The sequence below is a fragment of the Rhinopithecus bieti genome, unplaced genomic scaffold (genome assembly GCF_001698545.2).
Source record: "Rhinopithecus bieti isolate Rb0 unplaced genomic scaffold, ASM169854v2 scaffold_11933, whole genome shotgun sequence".
NCBI classification, from domain to species: domain Eukaryota; kingdom Metazoa; phylum Chordata; class Mammalia; order Primates; family Cercopithecidae; genus Rhinopithecus; species Rhinopithecus bieti.
Window position 1 is genome coordinate 1,973,941 of NW_016806995.1, and position 23,751 is coordinate 1,997,691.

At 40.7% G+C, this 23,751-nt stretch overlaps 1 protein-coding gene and 1 long non-coding RNA gene across 2 annotated transcripts in view; one reads left to right on the plus strand and one right to left on the minus strand.

The window, feature by feature from the left end:
* Positions 1 to 23,751, plus strand: part of SART3 (spliceosome associated factor 3, U4/U6 recycling protein) — a 39,861-nt gene that overhangs the window by 7,333 nt on the left and 8,777 nt on the right. Inside the window, exons 2-13 of the mRNA XM_017879747.1 lie at positions 5,503 to 5,629; positions 6,726 to 6,830; positions 9,408 to 9,592; positions 10,258 to 10,309; positions 11,600 to 11,724; positions 15,959 to 16,114; positions 16,841 to 16,979; positions 17,446 to 17,553; positions 18,263 to 18,340; positions 18,476 to 18,534; positions 19,568 to 19,677; positions 22,721 to 22,833. Coding sequence (XP_017735236.1) covers positions 5,503 to 5,629; positions 6,726 to 6,830; positions 9,408 to 9,592; positions 10,258 to 10,309; positions 11,600 to 11,724; positions 15,959 to 16,114; positions 16,841 to 16,979; positions 17,446 to 17,553; positions 18,263 to 18,340; positions 18,476 to 18,534; positions 19,568 to 19,677; positions 22,721 to 22,833 — 1,357 coding nt within the window. The remainder of the gene's footprint in view (positions 1 to 5,502; positions 5,630 to 6,725; positions 6,831 to 9,407; positions 9,593 to 10,257; positions 10,310 to 11,599; positions 11,725 to 15,958; positions 16,115 to 16,840; positions 16,980 to 17,445; positions 17,554 to 18,262; positions 18,341 to 18,475; positions 18,535 to 19,567; positions 19,678 to 22,720; positions 22,834 to 23,751) is intronic.
* LOC108534398 (uncharacterized) lies at positions 5,631 to 23,734 on the minus strand. The gene is made up of 3 exons (XR_001886963.1): positions 22,817 to 23,734; positions 7,254 to 7,314; positions 5,631 to 5,723 (listed from the first exon to the last, which is right to left on the minus strand). It is a non-coding gene; the product is annotated as an uncharacterized LOC108534398 (long non-coding RNA).

The window sequence follows — 23,751 nt, forward strand, 5'->3', positions numbered from 1 at the left end:
TTTTATTTTATTTATTATTATTATTATTTTTTGAGATGGAGTCTCGCTCTGTCGCCCAGGCTGGAGCGCAGTGGTGTGATCTCAGCTCACTGCAACCTCCACCTCTCAGGTTCAAGTGATTCTCCTGCCTCAGCCTCCCGAGTAGCTGGGACTACAGGCACCCGCCACCACATGCGGCTAATTTTTATATTTTTAATAGAGACAGGGTTTCACCATGTTGGCCAGGATGGTCTCGATCTCTTGACCTCGTGATCTGCCTGCCTCGGCCTCCCAAAGTTCTGGGATTACAGGTGTGAGCCACTGCACCTGGCCATATTTCTGATTTTTTAATATTTTATTTAGGATTTTTGTGTTAGTGCTCTTGAGTGAGATTGACCTGTGATTTATTGAATTCTGTGTGCCAGGTAGGTAAAGAATGTAACCAAGTCAAGGCATAAGACATACAAGGTACTTATCTCATGAAGCCTTTAGGTGATGATGGAAATAAACAAGATGATGAGATGGAAAACAGCTTGCAGCAGGTAGGGGGCTACTTAAGAAAGAGTGGCCTAAGTGAGCACCCCTCTGAGGAAGTGAAGTTTATACCTGAAGTATGAGAAGGAGTGGCTAGGCAGAGAGAAGGGGAGAGATCCTTCTGGGCTGAAGGAGCAGCAGGTGCCCAGCCCTGAGGTTGGAGAGACTTTGGAATGTTTGAGTTACACGAAGCTGGCTGCCATGTTGAGAGGCCAGTGGTTTGAGATGTAGTTGGAGAGATGAGCCCAGCATGCTGGGATTGAACATGAGGCGGGGATTTGCACGTTGTTCCTAGGATACTGGCAAGCCATGGAAGGGTTTTACTATTATAATTAGTAGAGAAAGATAATGAGTTCTTGTTTAAAATCTAAATGCTTGAACAAAACCCTGTAATCCTTCATATTAGTATTCTCTGAATGGTTGGTCCTTCTCCCCACTCCATTTAAAGGTTCACTGGCTACTTCATTGTTAAAATTTTTATCCTGAAGTTCAAGTAATCATATTCATTGGTTATCTTTCTGTATTTTAATTAAATAGGTAGTACCTGGATTATTATGGTATGTTGTCAGATGGTAGAGTGTAATTTGAATGAAGTATAGGTAATCTTTTATCTCTGGAGAGGGAAATATACCTAAAATGTGGCAGATGTTGGAAGAGTAGATACTAATGAAGTCTTGGTGTACAGACTTAAATTATCCCTATATCCCAACTTGCACAAAAGCTTTTTAAACAATTCAACTTTTTATTTTGAGATAATTGCAGATTTCCATGCACTTGTAAAAAATAATACAGAGATTTTGGTGTCCTTTTACCCTAAGTTTCCCTCAATGATAACACTTTGCAAAACTATAATATAATATGTAATAACCTGGATATTGACATTGATACAGTCAAGATGCAGATCAGTTCTATCACCATAAGGATCCTTGATGTTGCCCTGAAATTTTTCTCTTGTCCTAACGTTTTGTGATGTTATATTTACATTTCACATTTAAGTGTGATCCATTTTGAGTTATTTCTGTACGGTGTGAAGTTTAGGTCAAGGTGTATTTGTTTTGCCTATGGATATCCATTTGCTCCAGCATCATTTTTTGAAAAGACCTTTTTTTCCCTCTGTTGCATTGCTTTTGTCAAAAATTATTTGGGCATACTTGTGTGAGTCTGTTACTGGGTTCTCTTCTCTTCATTCATCTATGTATCTTTCTGCCATTCTCACACCGCCTTGATCATTGTAGCTATATGGTAGGTTTTAGTATCAATCAGGTAGGGTGATTACTCCCATTTTATTCTTTTCAAGATTATTTTTAGCTATTTTGGGGCCTCTGCCATCCTATATACATTTTAGAATAAGCTTGTCCAAGTCTACAAAAAACCTTGTTGGGATTTTAATTGGCATTTCAGTAAGCCTGTAAGTCAGTTTAGGGAGAATTTACTTCTTGACTATGTTGAGTTTTTCAATCCCTGAACATGAAATGTTTATTTTTTTAGGTCTTTGATTTCTTTCCTTAGCATTTTGTAATTTTCAGCATACAGATTTTGTAAACTTTTTAAATTTACACCTAATTATTTAGGTTTTTTGGAGTGATTGTAAATGATGTTATGTCTTTAAATTTGGTTTCCGCATGTTCATTTTTTTGTTTTTGTTTTTTGTATGTTTATCTTGTATTCTGTGACCTTGCTCAGTTCATTATTTTTGGAGTTTTTTTTTTTTTTTTTTAATTGGTTCCTTAAGATTGTCTACTTAGACAGCCATATCATCTACAAATCAGGACAGTTTTATTTTTTTCTGAGCTGTGTACCTTTTATTTCTTTTCTTTGTCTTATTGAACAGGCTAGAACTTATAGGACTTTGTTGGAAAAGAGTGGTGAGAGCAGACATCCTTGCCTTCTTGATTTCAGGAGGAAAGCATTCAATCTTTTACCGTTAGGAATGATGTTAAGGTAACCCTATAGCCCAGCTTATGGGATAGATTTTTTATAGATGCTCTTTATCAGGTTGAGTTTGTTTCCCTCTATTCCTAACTTGCTGAGTGTTTTTACCATGAATGGTTGTTGGATTTTGTCACATGCATTTTCTGCATCTGTTGATACCATGAGTTTTCTTCTTTAGCCTTTTGATATACTGGATTACAGTAATTGATTTTTAAATGTTGAATTAGCCTTGCATACCTGGAATAAATGCCACTTGCTCATGGTGTATAATTTTTCTTATACACTGAATTTAGTTCTTTAAATTTTCCTCTGTACTGTTTTAGTAGCATCCTACTTATTTTGATTTGTTTCAATTTTATTTTCATTCACTTTTTTTAATTTGTAAATTTTCTTGGAGACTTCCTCTTTGACCTGTAGATTATTTAGAAGTGTATTGCTTAATTTTCAAGTGTTCAGAGATTTTCTTACTGTTAGTGGTTTCTAATTGGATTCCATTGTGGTCAGAAAACATACTCTATGGTTTTCATTTCTCTTAAGTTTGTTGAGGTTTGTTGTATGGCCAAGGATATGGCTTCAGTGAATGTTCTATAAGTACTTGAGAAAAATATATATTCTGTATTATTGGGTGGGCTGTTCCATATATTAATTAGATCATGTTCATTGATGGCGTTGTTGAGTTCTTCTATAACCCTGTTCTGCCTAGTTTTAAAAAAAACAATTTTCTCTCTTTTCAAAACTTAAAATTTTAAAATTTTATTTTGTCTTTCTCATTTTCTTTTTCTTTTATTCATCTTGTTTTTGACCAGGTTCATCATATTCAAGTGTCTAGTAGTTTTATCAGTTGCTGAAAAGGGATATTTTAAGTTCCCAAATGTGATTGCTGCTATGTCTCTTCTTTCAGCTCTGTAATAGTTTTTGCTTCATGAATTTTGAGGCTTTCTTTGGTTCCTACACATTTAGGATTGTTATGTCTTTCTGGTAGATTGATCCATTTATTATTATGTGTCATTATATAATATAATCCTTTTTATCTCTAGTAATTTTCTTTGCTCTGAAGTCTACGTCATGTGATATTAATATATCCGCTTCAACTTTTTAATTAATGCTTGCATGTTGTCTTTTTCTGTCCTTTTCCTTTCAACCAGTTTACCTGTGTCTTTGAATTTGAAGTGAGTTTCTTGTACTCACCATATAGTTGGGTTGTGTTTTTATCCACTCTACCATTATCTACCTTTTAATTAGCATATATGCACCATTCACATTTAAGGCAATTGTTGGTTTATTCAGACCAGAGCCTGCCATTTTACTATTTTCTGTTTATTTTCTTTTTCTCATTCTTCTGTTTCTCCTTTCTTGCCTTCCCGTGGATTATTTGAATATTTTTCAGATTTTCATCTGGATTTATTTATTTATTTTTTTGAGATGGAGTCTTGCTTTGTCACCCAGGGTGGCGTGCAATGGCACAGTCTTGGCTCACTGCAACCTCTGCCTCCTGGGTTCAAGCGATTCTCCTGCCTCAGCCTCCCGAGTAGCTGGGACTACAGGCATGTGCCACCACACCCAGTTAATTTTTTGTATTTTTTGGTAGAGATGGGGTTTCACCATGTTGGCCAGGCTGGTCTTGAACTCCTGACCTCGTGATCTGCCCACTTCAGCCTCCCAAAGTGCTGGGATTATAGGTGTGAGCCACCACGCCTGGCCATCTTGATTTATTTAAAGTGATTTTTAGTGTAATTGCTTTGAATAGTTTTCTCAGTGGTTGGTTTGGGTATTAAAATATACAGAGTTGACTTACATGGTATCAGTGTTTTACCACTTGCATGAAGTGTGGAAATCTTCCATTTCAGTTCTCTTTCCATCCCCACTTTTAAATAATACTGTGTTGGGTATCAGAAGTCCTTACAATGTTTGCTTCATTACATACGATTCAGAAAGCTCATGAAGAGAGGAGGGTAATCTGTCATAGTTCCCGTATTTCCGCTCTTACCGTTGTTCTTGCTTCCTTTTTGATGCTCTGGGATTCCTTCTTTTAACTTTTCTGTTTGAAGAACTTCCTTTAGCTATTCTTCAAGGGTTGGTCTGCTAGTGACATTCTTTTTGTTTTTCTTTGTCTCAGATATATGGTAACTTAAAATGATTTTAGTGTGAAAAGTTTCAAATGTACAAATAAAACTTTATGTACCTGTCACTCAGCATCAACAGATACCAACCTGCTGCCACTCTTCTTTCTCTAATATGGATTTCCATCTCTTTTTTTTTTGAGATGGGGTCTTGCTCTGTCATCCAGGCCCAGAGTGCAGTGGCGTGATCTCGGCTCACTGCAACCTCTGTCTCCCAGGCTCAGGTGATCCACTTCAGCCTCTGAAGTAGCTGGGACCACAGGCGCATGCCACAATGTCCGGCTAATTTTTTGTATTTTTGGTAGAGATAGGGTTTGACTATGTTGCTGAGGCTGGTCTGGAACGCCTGAGCTCCATCAATCCACCTGCCTTGGCCTCCCAAAGTGCTGGGATCACAGACGTGAGCCACCGTAACTGGCCTCCATCTTTTTTATTTAGTAAAATAAAAGAGGTCTTACAGTGTATCTCACATGTGCTGAAGGATGCTATAAAATTACCTTTTGGTTTTAGTTTTCTTAAAGACCAGTGTAATAGTAGAATTTTAAAAAAATCTTTGGAAGACCTGGTATGAACTAGAAACAGTAGTATCCTCATTTTATAGATGAGGAAATAGAGGCTTAGGAAAGTAAATAACTTACCTGAGGTCACATACTTTTTATTTGTTTCATTCGAATGCCTCCTTTATTTCTGAGAGAACCCCGATGTCTTCTGGCAGGAACTGTAACAGATTTGAGGGAGCTTTATGTTTGTTTCTAAAGCCCCTTTCATTGTTTTGTCTTCTGCCGGTGGGTACGTGCTGGGTTGCTGTTTCAGTGGTTTTCTCAGATAGCACATTTATTTTGTTTGTGGCAGGTATGTGTGTAGTTACCAGTAGTGACAAAAGCTAAGTTACTTGATGATGGCATTTTAAATTTCAACTTGTTTCTTTTCCTGTTAGTTGTCTATCAACGTCTATGACTATAACTGCCACGTGGACTTGATCAGGCTGCTCCGGCTGGAAGGGGAGCTTACCAAGGTGAGGATGGCCCGCCAGAAGATGAGTGAGATCTTTCCCTTGACTGAAGGTAAGCTTCAGCAGTCAGGCTGCTTTTAGAAACAGAAACAAGGCTTGTATATTTGTTTCAATGTTGAAAATGGGACATGCTCCTTGTAGAAAACCTGGAACATACAGTGTAGTGGAAGGAAGAAAACCCATCAGGGTTAGCTATTTTTAGTTTATTATCTTGTAGTTTTTTGCAAAATGTAGTTATGATCATATAACATGGATTTTGAATTCTGATTTTTTAATGATAACGTTATGGGAAACATTTGTAATGTAATTAAACTTGAATCCCATTTCTCTATTTCCCATTTCAGTATTTATTTAATCCATTCTCTTGAAACCAGAAAATTATAAATATATTTAAACTTTTACAGACAGTTTTTTATGTAAATGTTTCATACGTTAATTGTTCCAGAATAGTTGGGCATTTAGGTTATTTCTACTTATTTGCGTATTAGAAACATAATTGCACTGAACAACTCTTTAGTTCAGTCTTCATGAATATTCATAAGTGATCTTTTGGGCAGTGCTTAGGACACTTTGGTTCTAGATCCCACTCTGCCCCTTTTCCCTTCTGCAAAGCATAACTGCCGAGTGTAGATGCTAGAGTCAGATGACCTAGATTAATTCCTGGCTACATCGTTTACTGTCTGTGTGACCTTAAGCAGATTATGTAAACATTGTGAGGCTCAGTTTTTCTAGCAGTTAAATGATGGCAACAGTAGTTTCTGCCTTGTAATGTATGACAGAATAGGATGGGCTATTCTACCTATAATACCTAACACATGCCTGGCATGTTGTAATCCTTAAATAGATGTCATTATTTTTAGTGTTACTATCACCAGCCTTACAGGATTATGATAAAGACTGAATGAGAAAAGTGCTTTGCCAAATATGAAATGCCTAACAAGTGGAGGATATTATGATTTTAGTGATTTGATCTTATTTGGAAGCATAAAACCTCCTATGTGCTTAGTTCAGGTTTTAAGAAGTAAATTTCTGGAACAATGCCAGGTTGTGTAAGATGGATGAAACATTTGCGTGCTGATGTCTCTTGTCAAGTCCCCGCTCTCAGCCTCCCCTTTGGTATTAATGTGGGAAGTACTCTTGTCTCGTAGAGCTCTGGCTGGAGTGGCTGCATGACGAGATCAGCATGGCCCAGGACGGCCTGGACAGAGAGCATGTGTATGACCTCTTTGAGAAAGCTGTGAAGGATTACATTTGTAAGTTCCCGTGGACTTTTTTAGGATATCTGAAAATGTCATGTAGATCGGTCTGCTGTTGAGGACTGTATTATGAGATGCTGCTACCCAGAAAAGGGAACGTTAGTCTCACAATTAGCAAGATTTCAGTTCAGTCGTCTTATCATTGTCTTTGTTCTGTAATTGGGGAAGTTTAGTTTTAAAATAAAAGTGGAAGAAGCACCTGTAGTAAGGGAATGAATACGCTCACACTCAGGATGTGTTGACAGAACTTACATGGTATTTCCTGCTGATCTTTTATACATTGAATAGGTTTTTAGAGGTTTTGGACAAGATGCTTTAAAAAAAAAGATGAAAACATTAAAAGAAAACCTTTTTGTTTTGAAGTAATTATAGAGTCATAGGAAGTTACAGAAATAGTACAGAGAAGTCTTGTGTACTCACTTTACCCAGTTTCCTCCAATATCTTGTTTCTGTAGTACAAAATCAAAACCAGGAAAATGACCTTGGAACAATGGGAAAAAAACACATTTTATTACATGTGTAGATTCATCTAACCACTGCTGCAGTCCAGATACAGAATCGTTCTGTCCCCACAGAGACCTCCCTCGCCTGCTGGTATTGACATCTTACCAGTGCAAGTGGAGTATAGAAGACTCACCTCCCTTTAAGTCTCTTTACCATCCCCTGTATATAGTATAAGTGTCTTAAATATTTTCTGTATGTGAACTGGGGACCACATCAGACAATGCTGTGGACAAAATGCTATTAAAAAGCGTTTTAAGGCTGGGTGTGGTGGCTCACACCTGTAATCCCAGAACTTTGGGAGACTGAGGCTGGTGGATCACTTGACACTGGGAACTCAAGACCAGCCTGGCCAACATGGCAAAAGCCTGTCTCTGCTAAAAATACAAAAATTAGCCAGGCATGGTGGCACGTGCTTGTAATCTCAGCTACTCAGGAGGCTGAGGCAGGAGAATTGCTTGAACTGAGGAGGTGGAGGTTGCAGTGGCTGAGGCTGTGCTACTGCAGTCCAGCCTGGGCAACAGAGTGAGATTCTGTCTCAGAAGAAAGCATTTTAAGGCCAGGCTTGGTGGCTTATGCCTGTAATCCCAGCAATTTGGGAGATCAAGGCAGGCAGATCACTTGAGCCCAGGAGTTTGAAATCAGCCTGCCCAGCATGGGGAAACCCCATCTCCACTAAAAATACAATTAGCTGGGCGTGATGGCATGCAGGCCTGTAATCCCAGCTACTCAGGTGGCTGAGGCATGAAAATTGCTTGAACCCAGGAGGCGGAGGTTGCATTGGACCAAGATTGTGCCACTGTACTCCAGCCTGGGCGACAAAGTAAGACTCTGTCTCAGAAAAAAAATAAAAAAAGGCATTTAAAAAATTTCCCCTTTCAGACTGGGGGTGGTGGCTCACGCCTGTAATCCCAGAACTTTGGGAGGCTGAGGCAGGTGGATCTCGAGTTCAGGAGTTTGAGACCATCCTGGCTAACACGGTGAAACCCCATCTCTACTAAAAATACAAAAAACTAGCCAGGTGTGGTGGCGCACACCTGTTGTCCCAGCTACTCGGGAGGCTGAGGCAGGAGAATCGCTTGAACCCAGGAGGTGGAGGCTGCGGTGAGCCGAGATCATGCCTCTGCACTCTAGCCTGGGTGACAGAATGAGACTCTGTCTCAAAAATCAGACAATTTCCCCTTTCAGATTTCATATCCTCTTCCTTGTTGATTTCCCACTGGGAGCAGTCCCCCTTGTGAGAAGCATTGCTACTTACCATATAGACTGTTCTGAGATAGAGAGTTTTTTGTGTATCTTTGCAAGCTAAAAAGAATTCACAGTTTTTTGGTTTATGATCTGTATAATGAAAATAAGAGGTGTTTTATGAATATACAAGTATAGTATGTGTGTGTGTGTGTGTGTGTTTTCTTTTTTTTCTTTTTTTTTTTTTTGAGAGTCTCGCTCTGTCACTCAGGCTGGAGTGCAGTGGTGTGATCTCGGCTCACTGCAACCTCCCCCTCACCTGAGTTCAAGCGATTTTCCTGCCTCAGCCTCCCAAGTAGCTGGGACTACAGGCGCCTGCCACAACGTCCGGCTAATTTTTGTATTTTTAGTAGAGACGGGGTTTCACCATATTGGCCAGGCTGGTCTCTAACTCCTGACCTTGTGATCTTCCCTCCTCAGTCTCCCAAAGTGCTGGGATTATAGGCGTGAGCCACTGCACCTGGCCAAATGTATTTTTAAAAACTATACCTGTACCTCTGTTCTGTGGCCCATGAGTCTTCTTTTAGAACCACTGATAATTTTAGCAGTGCATGGTGTTCCCATGATTTCTGATGATCCTGTTACCCACTTCTTTCTCTCTCACAGCCATTGTTAATAGCACCAGTTATCTTTTTCTGAGGATCTGTGGTCTTCCCCAGACTGTAATGTTTTTTGGTCCTTTATGGTCATCTCTGCTGTTAGGCCTTCACTGTCATTTAGTGCTGCTGTCTGAGAACTTTTTTGGTAGGCACATTTCTTTTGTTTTGCATCAGTTTTGATATTTGGGTATTTTATATCCCAAACTAATTGAACACTTCTTATTTTTAGGTCCTAACATTTGGCTAGAGTATGGCCAGTACTCAGTTGGTGGGATTGGTCAGAAAGGTGGCCTTGAGAAAGTTCGCTCCGTGTTTGAAAGGGCTCTCTCGTCTGTTGGTTTGCATATGACCAAAGGACTCGCCCTTTGGGAGGCTTACCGAGAGTTTGAAAGTGCGATCGTGGAAGCTGCTCGGGTGAGTACCTGTGGTTGTCTCAGAACGGGCTGGGGCTGTCTTTGTAAGTCTCCTTGGAAGGATTATTTTGAAACACATGTCCAGGATGAATCTTGCAGTTCATATAGTTAACCAAATGGTCTTTGCCAATCCCTTAGTGGTTGGGTGATAGATAACCTGTTTTTATACCCCTTCTAGCATTTGGTACAATATGTATGGAAGAGGTCGTATACAATTTTTTAGCTTGAACTGAAAATTTGTTGAGATATTTTTTGAAGTAGAAAGAACCAGAGTTGGCCAAGTGCGGTGGCTCATGCTTGTAATCCCAGCAGTTTGGGAGGCTGAGGCCAGAGGATCTCTTGAGTTCTGGAGTGCAAGACCAGCCTGGGCAATATAGTGAGACCCCATCTCTACAAAACATAAAACATTAGCCGGGTGTGATGGCATATGCCTGTGATCCTAGCTACTCAGGACTGTGAGGTGGGAGGATTGCATGAGCCTGAAGCATGAGGCTGTAGTGAGCTGTGATCACACCACCGCACTCCAGCCAGGGTGACAGTGAGGACCCTTCTCAAAAGAAAAAACAAAGAAAGAACCACAGTTTGCTATTTACTACTAATTTGCTTCTTTAGCCCGTAGCTGGCTTCCTTTCCCCTTTTGACCGGGAACAAACCTTTGATTCACAGCTTGAGAAAGTCCACAGTCTTTTCCGGCGACAGTTGGCGATCCCACTCTATGGTAAGAGAAACTGACATGTCAATAGCCAGCCCTCTGTGGTTTTTAAAATACTTTGGGGGAACGACATGTAGTTAGACCTTTCCCACCATCCTGTGAGGCAGGTAAAGCTTGTGTTCTTACTGTCATTGGATATTGTCTCTCGGGATGAGGTCCTAGGTAAAAACATCTTGAATGTTAGTGCTTAAGAGGGTTGTGAGGGTCAGAAGCAGGACTGGAAGCCAGACTCCCTGATTCCCAGGTGAGAGCTCTTTTCTCCTTTGAGACCTAGCTGGAAAGGCAGAGATAGGGCCTCTGAAAGGAATAGTGAATGACACCTGTATTTTTGGGGGAAACGTCATTGAACAAGAGTTCCATTATAATCATTTTATCTTCATAAGTAATGTCTTCCGTAACAGCAGGAATTTTACGTGGGTTTAGATCATTCCTCTGTGGGAGGGATTTGGTTCAGAAGTGCAGTTGATTGGAAGTACTCATAATCATAAGTGAGTTTCTTCGGGGTTGGTAAAGAGTTTCCTTATTGGGTAAATACATTTTGGCAATCTAAGCCTTTGAGTCTTTGGAGCTGTGAGTGTATGTGTGCTGGGAGGGTTTTTCTGAGTATGGGAAGAGTTTGGCCTGGCTGTTGTGTTCGTTCCCTAGACACAGGCGTGTGTTGTACATACTCAGAACCTCTGGGCAACTTTACTGGAGCCCAGGGGTTATTTCTCTTCATGGTTTATTGGATTTAACACGTTATAAAGTAGTTGTCTAATCAAATGATTGAGTGTCATGCAGCAAAGGCTAGAGCTGAGCTGGCTTGCAGATTTCACTTCACCTACCAGCGTGAAACAGCCTAGCATAGTGATTAGAGTGTGAACTTGAGCCAGACTGCCTGGGTTCACAGCCTTGCTCTACCATTAACTGTAGACAAGCAGCTGAACCCTCTGCTTCAGTTTCCTCAACTGCAAAATGAGGATCACAATAGATAACTTAGTAGAGTGGAGCTGACTGAATGAGTTAATGGATGTGAAGTGTTAGAACATAGGCAACACTGGGTAAGTGTTGTTAAATTGTTGCTACTAGTGTCATTGACTGATTAATTATAGCTGGGAGGGTTGCCTGGGACATTGTTTTGAGACAGATTCTGCAGACAGGTTTGGGCTCAGCAGAAATCAAAATTTGATCAGTAAGAGCTGCCATGGCCACAGATGTGGGAGGGGCTAGTGGCACCTGAGTCTCATGGTTTAATCTGTATTTGGGTTGATAAAGCCCAATGGCAACACCCACGGGGCTGAATCCATCTTTCAATAGATATGGAGGCCACATTTGCAGAGTATGAAGAATGGTCAGAAGACCCAGTACCAGAGTCGGTAATTCAGAACTATAACAAAGCACTACAGCAGCTGGAGAAATATAAACCCTATGAAGAAGCACTGGTAAGTGTTGACTTTAGTAAACCTCTCTCTACAAACCTTTCCCTGATGGATAGTTGCAAGTTAAACAGCATCTTTAAAATGTTTTGTTGTGAAATATATAGAGTGTATAAATGTATACATGCAGTTTACATACTAATAATAAAGTGAACATCCATGTACCTACCACCCAGGTTAAGAAATAGAACATTGCCAGTACCTTAGAAGTCTCCTATGTGCCCCTCTCCGATTGCCTTCTCCTCCCTCTCCCGAGAGGTAATCACTTTCCTGACTTTTGTGATAATCATTCCCTTGCTTTTCTTTATAGTTTTACAAGCTATGAAAGTATCCTTAATTAATATATTTAATTTTGCTTGCTTTTGAACTTTTATATATTGGAATCATGCTGTATATTTTATTTTCATTGAACATGCTTTTGGGTTTTACTCATGTTGCTAAGTATAGTTCCAGTGCATTTGTTTTCACTGCTGTAAAGTTGTCTGTGTACTGCAATGTATTTATCTATGTTGCTGGATAGTTGGGTCATTTCCAGTTTTTTGCTAAGAGGAGGAGCAGTGCCACTCTGAATATTCTTGTGTGTGTCTCCTTGTACACATGAGAAAGAGTTTCTCTAGAATACTTAGGAAGGACTTTCCTGGATCATAGTGTATTGTTAAAGTGTTTTCCAGGTTGTCAGTGTGCACTGCTGTGAGCGTTATCTGAGAGTTCTCGTTGCTTGTGCCAATCTTGGATATTGGACATACTTAAATTCTACTTAATTTGATGAATTTGAAATTGTAGTTTTAATTTGTATTTCCCTGGTTACTAATGAAGTTGAGCATCTTTTCACGTGGATTGGCCATTCAAGTTTTTGTGCGTGTTAAAGTCTTCAGGCTGGGCACAGTGGCTTATGCCTATAATCCCAGCACTTTGGGAGGCGAAGGCGGGAGGATTGCTGGAGCCCAGGAATTTGAGATCAGCCTGGGCAACGTAGCATGACCCTGTCTCTACAGAAAAAAAAAATTAGTCGGGCTTGGTGGCACGTGTCTGTGTGTCTGTAGTCCCAGCTACTCCAGAGGTGAAGCCCAGGAGGTCAGGGCTGCAGTGAGCTGTAATCATGCCACTGCATTCTCGCCTGAGTGACAAAGCAAAACCCTGTTTCTTAAAAAAAATGTGTTTGGGCCGGGCGCATTGGACGCTTGTAATCCTAGGAGCCCGAAGCAGGCGAATCACGAGGTCAGGAGTTTGAGACCAGCCAGGCCAACATAGTGAAACCCTGTCTCTACTAAAAATACAAAAAATTAGCTGGGCATGGTGGCTGGTGCCTGTAATCCCAGCTATTTGGGAGGCTGAGGCAGGGGAATCGCTTGAAGCCGGGAGGTGGATGTTGCTGTGAGCTGAGATCATGCCACTGCACTCCAGCCCGAGCAACAGTGCAAGCCTCTGTCTCAAAAAAAAAAAGTCTTTGACCCATTTCCCTTTTTTCTAATTGATTTGTGGGAGTGCTGAGTCTTAAGTCTTATTTTAGGCTGTATGTGTTGCAGATTTTCTCCCTAGTTTGTTGTCTTTTCACCTTTTTTTTTTTTTTTTTTTTGGAAACACAGTTTTCCGCTTTTTCACCCAGGCCTGGAAGTAAAGTGCGGCGTGAATCTCGGCTCACTGCAACTCCCCTACGCCCGCCCCCGCCACCCCCCGCCCCCGCGCCACTCGGCCGAACTCGGCCGCCCGGCCCATATAGGGCCTCCTCCTGGCGGCGCCTCCGCACCGCATTGGTGGACCGGCCCCTCCGGCCCGTGCCCTCGGCCGTTGTGCGCCCACCGCAGGGTTCGCTCTCAGTTCCCCTCTGCCTTCAACGTACGGCTCTTCCCAACGTACGCGGGACGTAGCCGCCCGCCTCTCTGATAGCCGTCTGGTAGCCTATAAGCCGGAGCCGCTAGCCGCGCGGAGCCGTCGCAGCCGGCCCGGCCGGCCCCGGCGGCCCGGGCGCCCCCCCGTTTCAAGCGATTCTCCTGCCGCAGCCTCCTGATTAGCTGGGATTATAGGCCCTCGTCACCACGCCCGGCTGATTTTTGTGTTTTTAGTAGAGATGGGGTTTCACCATGTTGGCCAGGCTGGTCTCATACTCCTGACCTCAGGTGATCCACCCGCCTCGGCCTCCCAGAGTGCTGGGATTATAGGCAGGAGCCACCGCGACGGCATTTTCATTTTTTTTTTTTTTAAATGGTGTCTTTTGATGAACAGTTCTTAGTGATAAATCCAATTAGATTAAAATTCTTTACCTTTTGGTTGTGCTTTTGTTGTGCTTATTTGAAAATATTACCTAGTTAACTCTAATTTCTTATAAAATTTTATAGTTTTCTGTTTCATATTTAGGGCCTCATCCACCTGGAATTGATTTTTAAGTGGTATGAGACTGGGTCTGGTTTCATTTTTCCATATGGAGAACCAGTTGTTCTAGTACTGAGTTTGATTATTCCTTCCTGCCCTCACTGATGTGCAGTGCCACATCTGTCATAGATTAGCTGTCCATGTATGTGTGGGTCTTTCTCCTGGATTTTCTATTCTGTCCCACTGGCTTATGTTACACTGTTGTAATGATGAGAGTTATAATGTTTTGCTCTTGGATAGGGTGAGTCCCATCCACCTTGTTCCTCTTCAAGAGTATCTTGGCTTTTTTTTTCTTTAGCCTTCAATGCTTCCATCAGATTTAGAATCAGCTTTTGTAGTTATGTTTTTAAAATCTTTTTTTTTTTTTTAATTGGAATTGTATTGAACCTGGAGATCAGTTTGGGGAATTGGGGACGAATTTACATGTTCCAATCTATGAACATAGTATAGGTTTCTGCTACTTACATCTTGTCTTTCTGTAAAGCTTTATAATAATATTATAAATTTGTCCAGTGTCTTCAACATGTGACCTTTAGAGTCCCCTGCGAGGGAGAGTTGCTGGTAACAGATTTTCTCTGTTCAAGAAGGTCTTTACTTCCCTTCTTGAAAATTATTTTCTTAGGCTATAGAATTCTAGACCACCACCAACAACAAAAGAATTCTGGACGGACAGTGTGTTCTCAGCAATTGATTGTATCTTTGTGTCTTCTGATGTCTGTTGTTGCTGTTGAGAAGTCAGCGGTTTATATAAATCTTGCTTCTTCAGAGGTAGTCACTGTTTTTTCTCTGACTGCTTTTAAGATCTCATTGATTTGGTTTGCTGTCCTCTGATTTCATTGCAGTAGGTCCATGTGTGGACTGGCTTGAAGTTTTTTGGGCTTTTTGACTGTTTTTTCTATCTTTCTTTGCCAACAATAGGATTGTGAAGATCAAATTCTTAATATATGTCAAGCCAGCAAAAGGTTAACGTTTACTTAGCTTGCCACCCTCATTTAGATTTTGTCCTTAGTCCTTAGTATTTCTTGTTTCTTTGCCAGTTTGTTGATGAATTTTAAGAAGATATTATATTTAATTTAGTAGTTTTAGTTGTTTTGAATGGTACAGTGTGTCTGGGTAACTAATTCTTCCTCGTTACTAGAAATGGAGGCTGTGAAACATCCCCTTTCTGAGTACGGAGCCTGTGTGTTTTCTTACTCTTCTGCACTACTACTTCCTTTCTTTTTCATGTGTAAATGATTTGCATGTACCTGTTCTTCTCAAAACTCCAATCATTCAGTTATGTCATGGCCATCAGCAAAATATGCCTGAAGAGAAAACATGTCGAATAAGATTTTTTCTAAAAAGAATTTGATCGTATGTCTTTGGATCATTAAACATTCAGCACAGCTGCCTCCATCTTCTGCATTTACCTGCATTCTTCCAGGAACTGATATTTGGAATAAGAAACCTGAAATAGCATCAGGCACCACGATTTTCCAGTTTGGTTGTATTAACTCGACTCAGTAGTCCAAGAACATGGCTTCTGGTTTGGAAGGGTGGTTACCAGTGGCCACTGGCAAAGGGTTGCGTTGCTCTTTCCCTCAGTTCTCGATTGATGGGCCACTTAAATTCCCTGTGGTCTAGGAATGGATTTAGAAAAGGGTTTATGGAGCCTTTGTTATGACTGCCATGAACTGGCACTTTGGACCAGATGAGAAGACTCTTGTTGTGCTCAAGAAGTTGTAGAGGCCGTAGTGGAGTTCTGAGAGTGAGGATTTGGCGATTCGTAGTTACTGTAGCCAGTTTGGCCAAAATTTATCTTATTTGCAGATGTGTTGTGCTTCCTGCCAGTAACTCAATTCAACTTTAATACAATTTTCCTGTACTCCAGTTGCAGGCAGAGGCACCAAGGCTGTCAGAATATCAAGCATATATCGATTTTGAGATGAAAATTGGCGATCCTGCTCGCATTCAGTTGATCTTTGAGCGCGCGCTGGTCGAGAACTGCCTTGTCCCAGACTTATGGATCCGTTACAGTCAGTACCTAGTAAGATCACTGTTCTAATTTCATTTTATTTTTGCCAATATTTATAATCTACTTAGAGTGCCAGGAGTTTGTTGTATATGGCCCTGCTCTTGCTTTTCCTCCATCCACTTTTTCTCCTCTTTGCCAACTCATTTAGGAAGTTTTAGTGCTTCAGGTTATTTTAAAATGGTCACTAACTGTAAGTAAAATTAGCATATAGTCTGTGTTGGGGACTTAAAACAAATTGATATTTTCTTTTAACTTTTATTATGGAAAAAATGTAAACATATAAAAGTAGACAGATGAGTAAAATGAAACTTCCTGTACCCCTCACCCAGCTTCAACAATTATTAACAATTATAGCTTTAGTTTACTTTGATCTGTGGTCTCACCTACTTGCCCTTTATGTGTTATTTTGAAGCAAATCCAGAAATGATATTTCATTGGTAAATATTTCAGTATGTGTATATAAAATATTTCAGTGTATATGTATAAAATGATCCAAATGAGGTCTATCCAGTAGGGTTGGCTGACGTCTCTTAAGGCTGGTTTAACCTATAAGTTGCTTCTGTCCTTTTCCCCCCCCCCCCCAGTGATTTTTTTTTTTTTTTTTTTTTTGAGGAAACCAGGTCACAAGAGACGTTTATAAGGACATTTCTTTCATCGCTTGGTTGTGCTGGCACTGTCTTGTTGATGGTGAATTCTTAATAAAGTTTAATTTCCTAATTCTGGAATTCTTTCTCATAGGATCGGCAACTGAAAGTAAAGGATTTGGTTTTGTCTGTACATAACCGCGCTGTTAGAAACTGCCCCTGGACAGTTGCCTTATGGAGTCGGTACCTCTTGGCCATGGAGAGACATGGAGTTGATCATCAAGTAATTTCTGGTGCGGATGTTTTTGTGGGAGAACTTCTAAGCTATTTGTCCCAAGTGAGATACAGAGAGCGGTGACAAAGTCATTACATCAATGTTCCCTGGGGTTTTCTTTGCGATTTGGAGTGTAGTGACAAAAAGGGCTCTGAGAGATGAACTGGTTATATTTGTGGCTTCTGTGAGCTTTTTAACATGCTCATATTCATTGCATTTTCTAAGAAGTTGTAGTCTTTTCTCCAAACTTCCTTGACCTGGAACTCTTCTTGCAGGACGTCTTGTGAAAGAAGTTTTTTCTAGAACACAGTCTGTAGAGTGTTGTAGCACCTTCTCTCTTCAACATTCCTGTCTAGCTCATTTCATCCTGTTGCATCTATTAGTCTTTAAAGTCATGTAGTGTTTTATAGTCAGTAGAATGTAGTAACTTTATATTAGCTTCCATTTGAATTGGTAACAAATCCTGACTTTTTCTCCAACTCCAGTAACCTTCGAGAAAGCTTTGAATGCTGGCTTCATCCAGGCCACTGATTATGTGGAGATTTGGCAGGCATACCTTGATTACCTGAGGAGAAGGGTTGATTTCAAACAAGGTATTTAAGCGCATGTTTTTCACTTCAGAGCTGAACATGTTCTTAACACAACTTTTGGCGAGATGTCCCAGTTCCCCAGATACATTGTGATTCGGCAAATGATGTAAACTAGGCATTGGTGACTTTCTCCCCCAGAAATCTTAGCGATTTCTATCTTTAACAAGTCATGCTGTGGATTGTAAAGCAAGAGAGTAATGGTTTATACTGGCCTCTGCCAGCCTCTTTAGTCTTAGCTCTCATTTCTCTTTTCTGGTCTTTTTGTTTATCCTAAATACTTCTTGAAATAAGACTGCTGTGTTTTAGAAAAATGTTTGTACCTCTGTGGGATCCTCTGCCCCTTCATGTCCCCCCCCGAAAACAGCCAGAAAACCCCTAACTTGTAATTGCACACTCGTGTCAGCTGTCACCTCATACAGGTAGCCTTTAGCCATTCTTCTGTTTGCCTGTGTCACCCCAGCTGGGGGAGACTCCCCCCACACAGCGCCCTGTGTTCGCCTTTTTCACCGTGCTGTCCATACTCTACTCTGTTCTAATTTCTTTCTCCCTGACTATGTGATGAGGGCAGGAATTGGCAGTTTTATTTCTGTGTCCCCTGCATGATGCCAGGTACATAATGGGTCTCTGGGCAGTTTCAGCATAGGATGAAAAACAAGACAAACAAAGCCAGGCTATGTGGTTTCTTAAAGCCTTTTTTTGCACTTTCCACTAGACTCCAGTAAAGAGCTGGAGGAGTTGAGGGCCGCCTTTACTCGTGCCTTGGAGTATCTGAAGCAGGAGGTGGAAGAGCGTAAGTATGCCCCAGCCTGTGGTTTTGCCCAGTTGTATTTCCTGGTCTGTACTATTTCCTGGTTGATGTACCTTTCCAGCTAGAGGCTATTTGTCTCCAAGTTCCTTTCTAATTTTACTAATTCTGTTTTTGAAGGTTTCAATGAAAGTGGTGATCCAAGCTGCGTGATTATGCAGAACTGGGCTAGGATTGAGGTAAACCTTTTTGACAAATCTACCACTTTCACCCACCATTGTTGAATAGCATCCTATTAAACCTTAATTAAAATTGAGTCAGAATCCCAGATAATGGCCTAAGCTCTATAAGGATTTATGTTATTTACCTAGGTAATGGTCTAGGCTCTACAAGGATTCATGTTATTTACCTAGCTTGACACATGTTTGTAAATATGTTGGTGAAAATATTAGCTCCCAGCTAGAAGTTGTGCAGTAAATGTTTAAATGCTAGGTATTCACTCGTTTACTTCCGTCTCTGCCTCTTTGCTTCATTTGTGAGAGCGCAGTGAGCGTGTACTGTTTGTCAGCACTGTACTAGGTGCTGTGGGAATAAGAATTCCTGTGCTAGTAAGGCTTCTATCTAATGTAGAAGACAGATTATTTGACAAGTAATTAGAGGATATGATCATTTGAATGTCTCTACTGGGTCAGGGGCTCCAAGGTCAGTAAGACACGGAACCTGCCTTGATCAGCAGGTAGGATTGTAATAATTCTAATCATGTTTTCTCCTCTGAGGGAGCATCAGATAGAAGAAACTAACATTTGTCAGGTAGTTTCTATATGGGATGCTTATTTCTTAACCATTTTAAAGATGAGAAAACTGAGAATTACAGGTTGCCCAAGTCACAGTTTGTAAGCATTAGTAGCAGAGTGTGCATTTAATACTAGAGCAGCCTTTTTTTTTTTTTTTAAATATTGTCTCTCAAACACTTGTAGTTAAGCTTGATAAAAATAAAAAAGAAATGACTATCCAGTACTGTCGCATAAGTACTGCGTGCTGTCTCTCTCAGTTCTCAGGAAACATAGGCAGATTAGCTTGTGGCTGCAGAAAGGCTCAAGTGTTTGGGCTGGGCCATTTACCACTGGAGGGAGGCCTGGGAAATGCCCAGGGACATCTGTAACAGTAATAGTTGTGGGGTGCTTTTTATGTGTGTCTGTTGGAAGTATGTTGTATGATGGGTGTCGACATCATAAGGTTCAGGTCTCCTAACAGCCTGCTGATGCACTTTAGGCTCGACTGTGCAATAACATGCAGAAAGCTCGGGAACTCTGGGATAGCATCATGACCAGAGGAAACGCCAAGTACGCCAACATGTGGCTAGAGTATTACAACCTGGAAAGGTAACTGATGTTGGGGTGGGGAGGGAGGCAGTGCTTGTCAGCTGTGCACCCGTCTTCACTCCTGGCTGACTCCTACCAGCTTGGACTAGCTCTTTAGAACTGTTCATTGCATAACATTGCTACATTGCTGGGGGTTTAGAACTTCTTTCATTCTGTCTCTTTCAGTAGTGGGTACATTTTTAATTTTTATCATATTTTGTGCCTTGAACTCTTATAGCTGTGCATTTCTTTTAATTTGTTTTGTTTTGATTTTGGGCATGATACTTTATTTGACCTTTTGGAGCTATTTATTTTTTATATTTGCTTTTATAGCAAAGTAGAAAATACTAAAAAGCTAAGAGAAAAAAACCTCAAATTACTGACCCAGTCATAACCCTGACTCATTCTTTGAGACTTTTCTATGTTTAAATTTTTTTGTAATGAAAATGCAATTATAGCATACATGTGTTACAAGCCTTTAAAACTGTTTGAATGAAATAAGATGCCTAACAATATTTATAACATGGGGAAAACATAAAGAATGTGAGCACCTTTTCAGTCTGTCTTGAACATTGTTTTGAACATTGTTCATTGCATAACATTGCTACATTGCTGGGGGTTTTTTTGAATGTTTTTTCCCTATTTAAAAAACACTGTGTGCCCATATTAGTCAGAATATTTACAAAAATATGTGATAGAAAGCGACAGTTTCTTTTCTTTTTTGGGGGGAGGTGGGGAGTCACACTCTCCCCCAGGCTGAAGTGCAGTGGCTCAGTCTCAGCTGCAACCTCGCCCCCTGGGTTTAATCTATTCTTCTGCCTCAACCTCTTGAGTAGCTGGGATTACAGGTGTGCACCACCACACCTGGCTAATTTTTGTATTTTTTTTTTTTTTAGAAGAGACAGTTTCACCATGTTGGTCATGCTGACCTCAAGTGATCCTCCCGCCTCGGCCTCCCAAAGTGTAGGAATTACAGGCGTGAGCCGCCGTATCCGGCTAAAAGTGACAGTTATAATCCCACCCCAGAGAAAACCACTGTTAAAGCTTGTTGAATATTCCCCTAGATCAGCAGTTCACAATTTTTTTGGTCTCAGGATCTGTTTTCCACTCTTAAAATTGGAGGATCCCAAAACACTTTTAATGTATGTGAGTTATATCTATTGATATTTATAATTTATAAATTGAGAAATGTAAAAAACATTTTCATTCATTTAAATATAACAAATTATTTAGCATTAATAACTTTTTTGAACAGTGACTGTTTTTCAGACTCCAAAATAATACAGTGAGAAAAGTGGCATTGTTTTCTATTTTTGCGGATATATTTAGCCCGGCCTAGTAGAAGACAGCTAAATTCTCATGTCTGTTACCGATTCTGTCTGTTGTGATCTGTTGTTTTCATTGAAGAGTGTGATAAGAGGTTAGAAAAGAAAGGTATTTTAGAAGCATTTTCAGATAATCGTAGGTATTCTTCTTTCATACATATTATAGCAAAACTTCAGTGTTGCATGTGGAATCTAAAACCATATTGACAGATTCTGTTACAGTAGTACCCATTTGTCTATTTTATCTTTTACACGATGCCATAATTCTACGACATTATTTGGAAAAATCTCAATTCACTAAATCATGCAGCTCTTTCAAATGTTGACATATTTTCTTCTATAGTATTAAAAAATCGTATTTGTTCATATCTGTACTGATCTTAGTAGAAAAGTATTTTAAGTAGGAAGCTGTCAGACTTGTGGTGGCAGATACAAGTTTTCCAAAATTCTAATTTTCACTTGAAAGCTTGAATTCTATCACATACAACAAATACTGTCAGTGGTTTTCCCCAGAGTGGCAGCCTCACTTTGTAAATTTTCAAAAACGTCTGCCAAATACCCAGGTCTGAGTAACTGACTGTGGTTTGTCACTCAAGTTTTCTTTCAAGTAAAAATGGTGTCCTTGAAAAAAGTGACTTGATCAGCTCGCAACTCAAATGGTAATATGTTTTTTTTTTTTTGCAATCACTGTTGTACTTCAGTATGAGAAGGGCTTTAAGTGTACTTAGTATTTCATCACACAGTGCATTAAAAAGATTTCTGCTGCCTTGATTTGTGCTAAGGGCCACCATTACTTGTGCACTGTCTTGAAGATGTCAACACAGTGAAAAAGTCCAGTAATGTCTTGGTATTATTATTATAAAAGGAGTTTTGACTTGGCAGGCCTCCTGAGAGGCTCTGGGAGAGCCTCAGGGGTACTTGGATCCTACTTTGAGAACCAGTGCTCTGAACTTTTTTCTGAGTATCATAATATGTATATATAATTATGTATATTTAAAATGTTTTAAAAACATATACGAATACACTGTTTCATAACAGTTATGATTAACAGAATTGTTGTGTAGCTGTTGTGATTAGCAGTGTACAAAAAAGATCTGTTGGCGACCAGCCTGGCCAGCCTGGTGAAACCCTATCTCTATTAAAAATACAAAAATTAGCTGGGTGTAGTGGTGGGCACCTGTAATCCCAGCTACTTGGGAGGCTGAAGCAGGAGAATTGCCTGAACCTGGGAGGCAGAGGTTGGAGTGAGCCGAGATCGTGCCATTGCACTCCTACCTGGGTGACAAGAGCGAGACTCTGTCTCAAAAAAAAAAAAAAAGATTTGACTCTGGATATGAAATTTGACACTTCCCTGGATTCATGACTCTCCCCTCAGTAGGACTCCATAGTAAAATTTCCCTGGGGACTGTATCAGGTTACAGAGAGCTGTTGGACTCCCCCGCCATGTGCGCACATGTGAATGCTGTAAAGGCAGAGTGGTGGTTGCAGATCACATTCTCAGGTACGCTTTCCAGTAGCCCCTGCATGGCTGAGGGAGAGAGTGCTTCAGGGAAATCCTTAGTAGGTGACTGTAGAGACTGTGGAAGGAGAAAGCATCGTGGATAGATCTGAAAGCAAAGGTCTTCTCAGAAGCTAGAGTTACTGAAGAGTGAGTTTCTACCTGGGAGAAGACGGCCTCTCTCTTTGAGTGCCTTCCACTTTGTGTCCTGGTGGCAGCAACTTTTTGTTTTCTGCCTTAGAGCGCATGGTGACACCCAGCACTGCCGGAAGGCCCTGCACCGGGCTGTCCAGTGCACCAGTGACTACCCAGAGCACGTCTGTGAAGTGTTACTCACCATGGAGAGGACAGAAGGTGGGACCCCCGGCTTTCTTCTGGCTTGGAGCCTAATCCATTTGCTGTTTGGTCTCAAGTAGGAGCATCTGGTTATAGTCTGGCGACAGACTGTGTTTACGCTGCCACCCCTTAAGTGGTGCCCTATGATTAGATTGTCACAAGTGTCCTGAAAATGAGTCCTCCTGCAGCTCTTCTCAAATTCCGCAGCTACCAGGAGGACTATGTGATGTCACTGTAGCATAGAGTTCTAATTCTTTGTTGGGGGGACTGTGCGTTCGATGTTTAGCAGCATCCCTGGCTTCTAGCCCTGAAATGCCAGTAGCAACTTCCTCACTGCAACCAAACATGACAACCAGAAATGTCTGTTAACATTGCCAAATGTCTCTTGATGGGCAGAATCCCTCCTTTGAGAGGCACTGTGCTCTAGTACAACGTCTGTCCAACAAAGGACCTTGGAGACGCAGATGGCTCAGTGTGTTCTTTGCATCCCTTGTTAAATTTCGGAGCCTTCAGATAGAAAAATAATATGAACTTATCTGTGGGTATTGGTCTGGATTTTGAGTATGGATCCCTCAGAACTGGGAATCAAAGACCACCAAAAAATAAGAAATAAATGCCTCAACATTTGAGTAGCTCTTAAAATTCTTCAGTCTTAATATAAATGTACTTTTTGCGTTAGAACGTTTTCATATTCTTTGCCGTCTAGAGCCCTTAATAGATCATATTCTGGTTTTCAAGTCTCTCCTGAAAGGGAAGGGACATTTTAAACCCACTTAGAAGGACTATTTGAATTCTGAACTTCAGTGCTACATGGATTACATTTTCTTCTTATTTGATGGGAGAGATCTCTTCTGGAGGTATAGAGAAATTAAGAAAAATTTATGTGATTGTATCCTTCAGAATCCTAAAGAGTGAAAGTGTTGCTTCTCTTTCTTT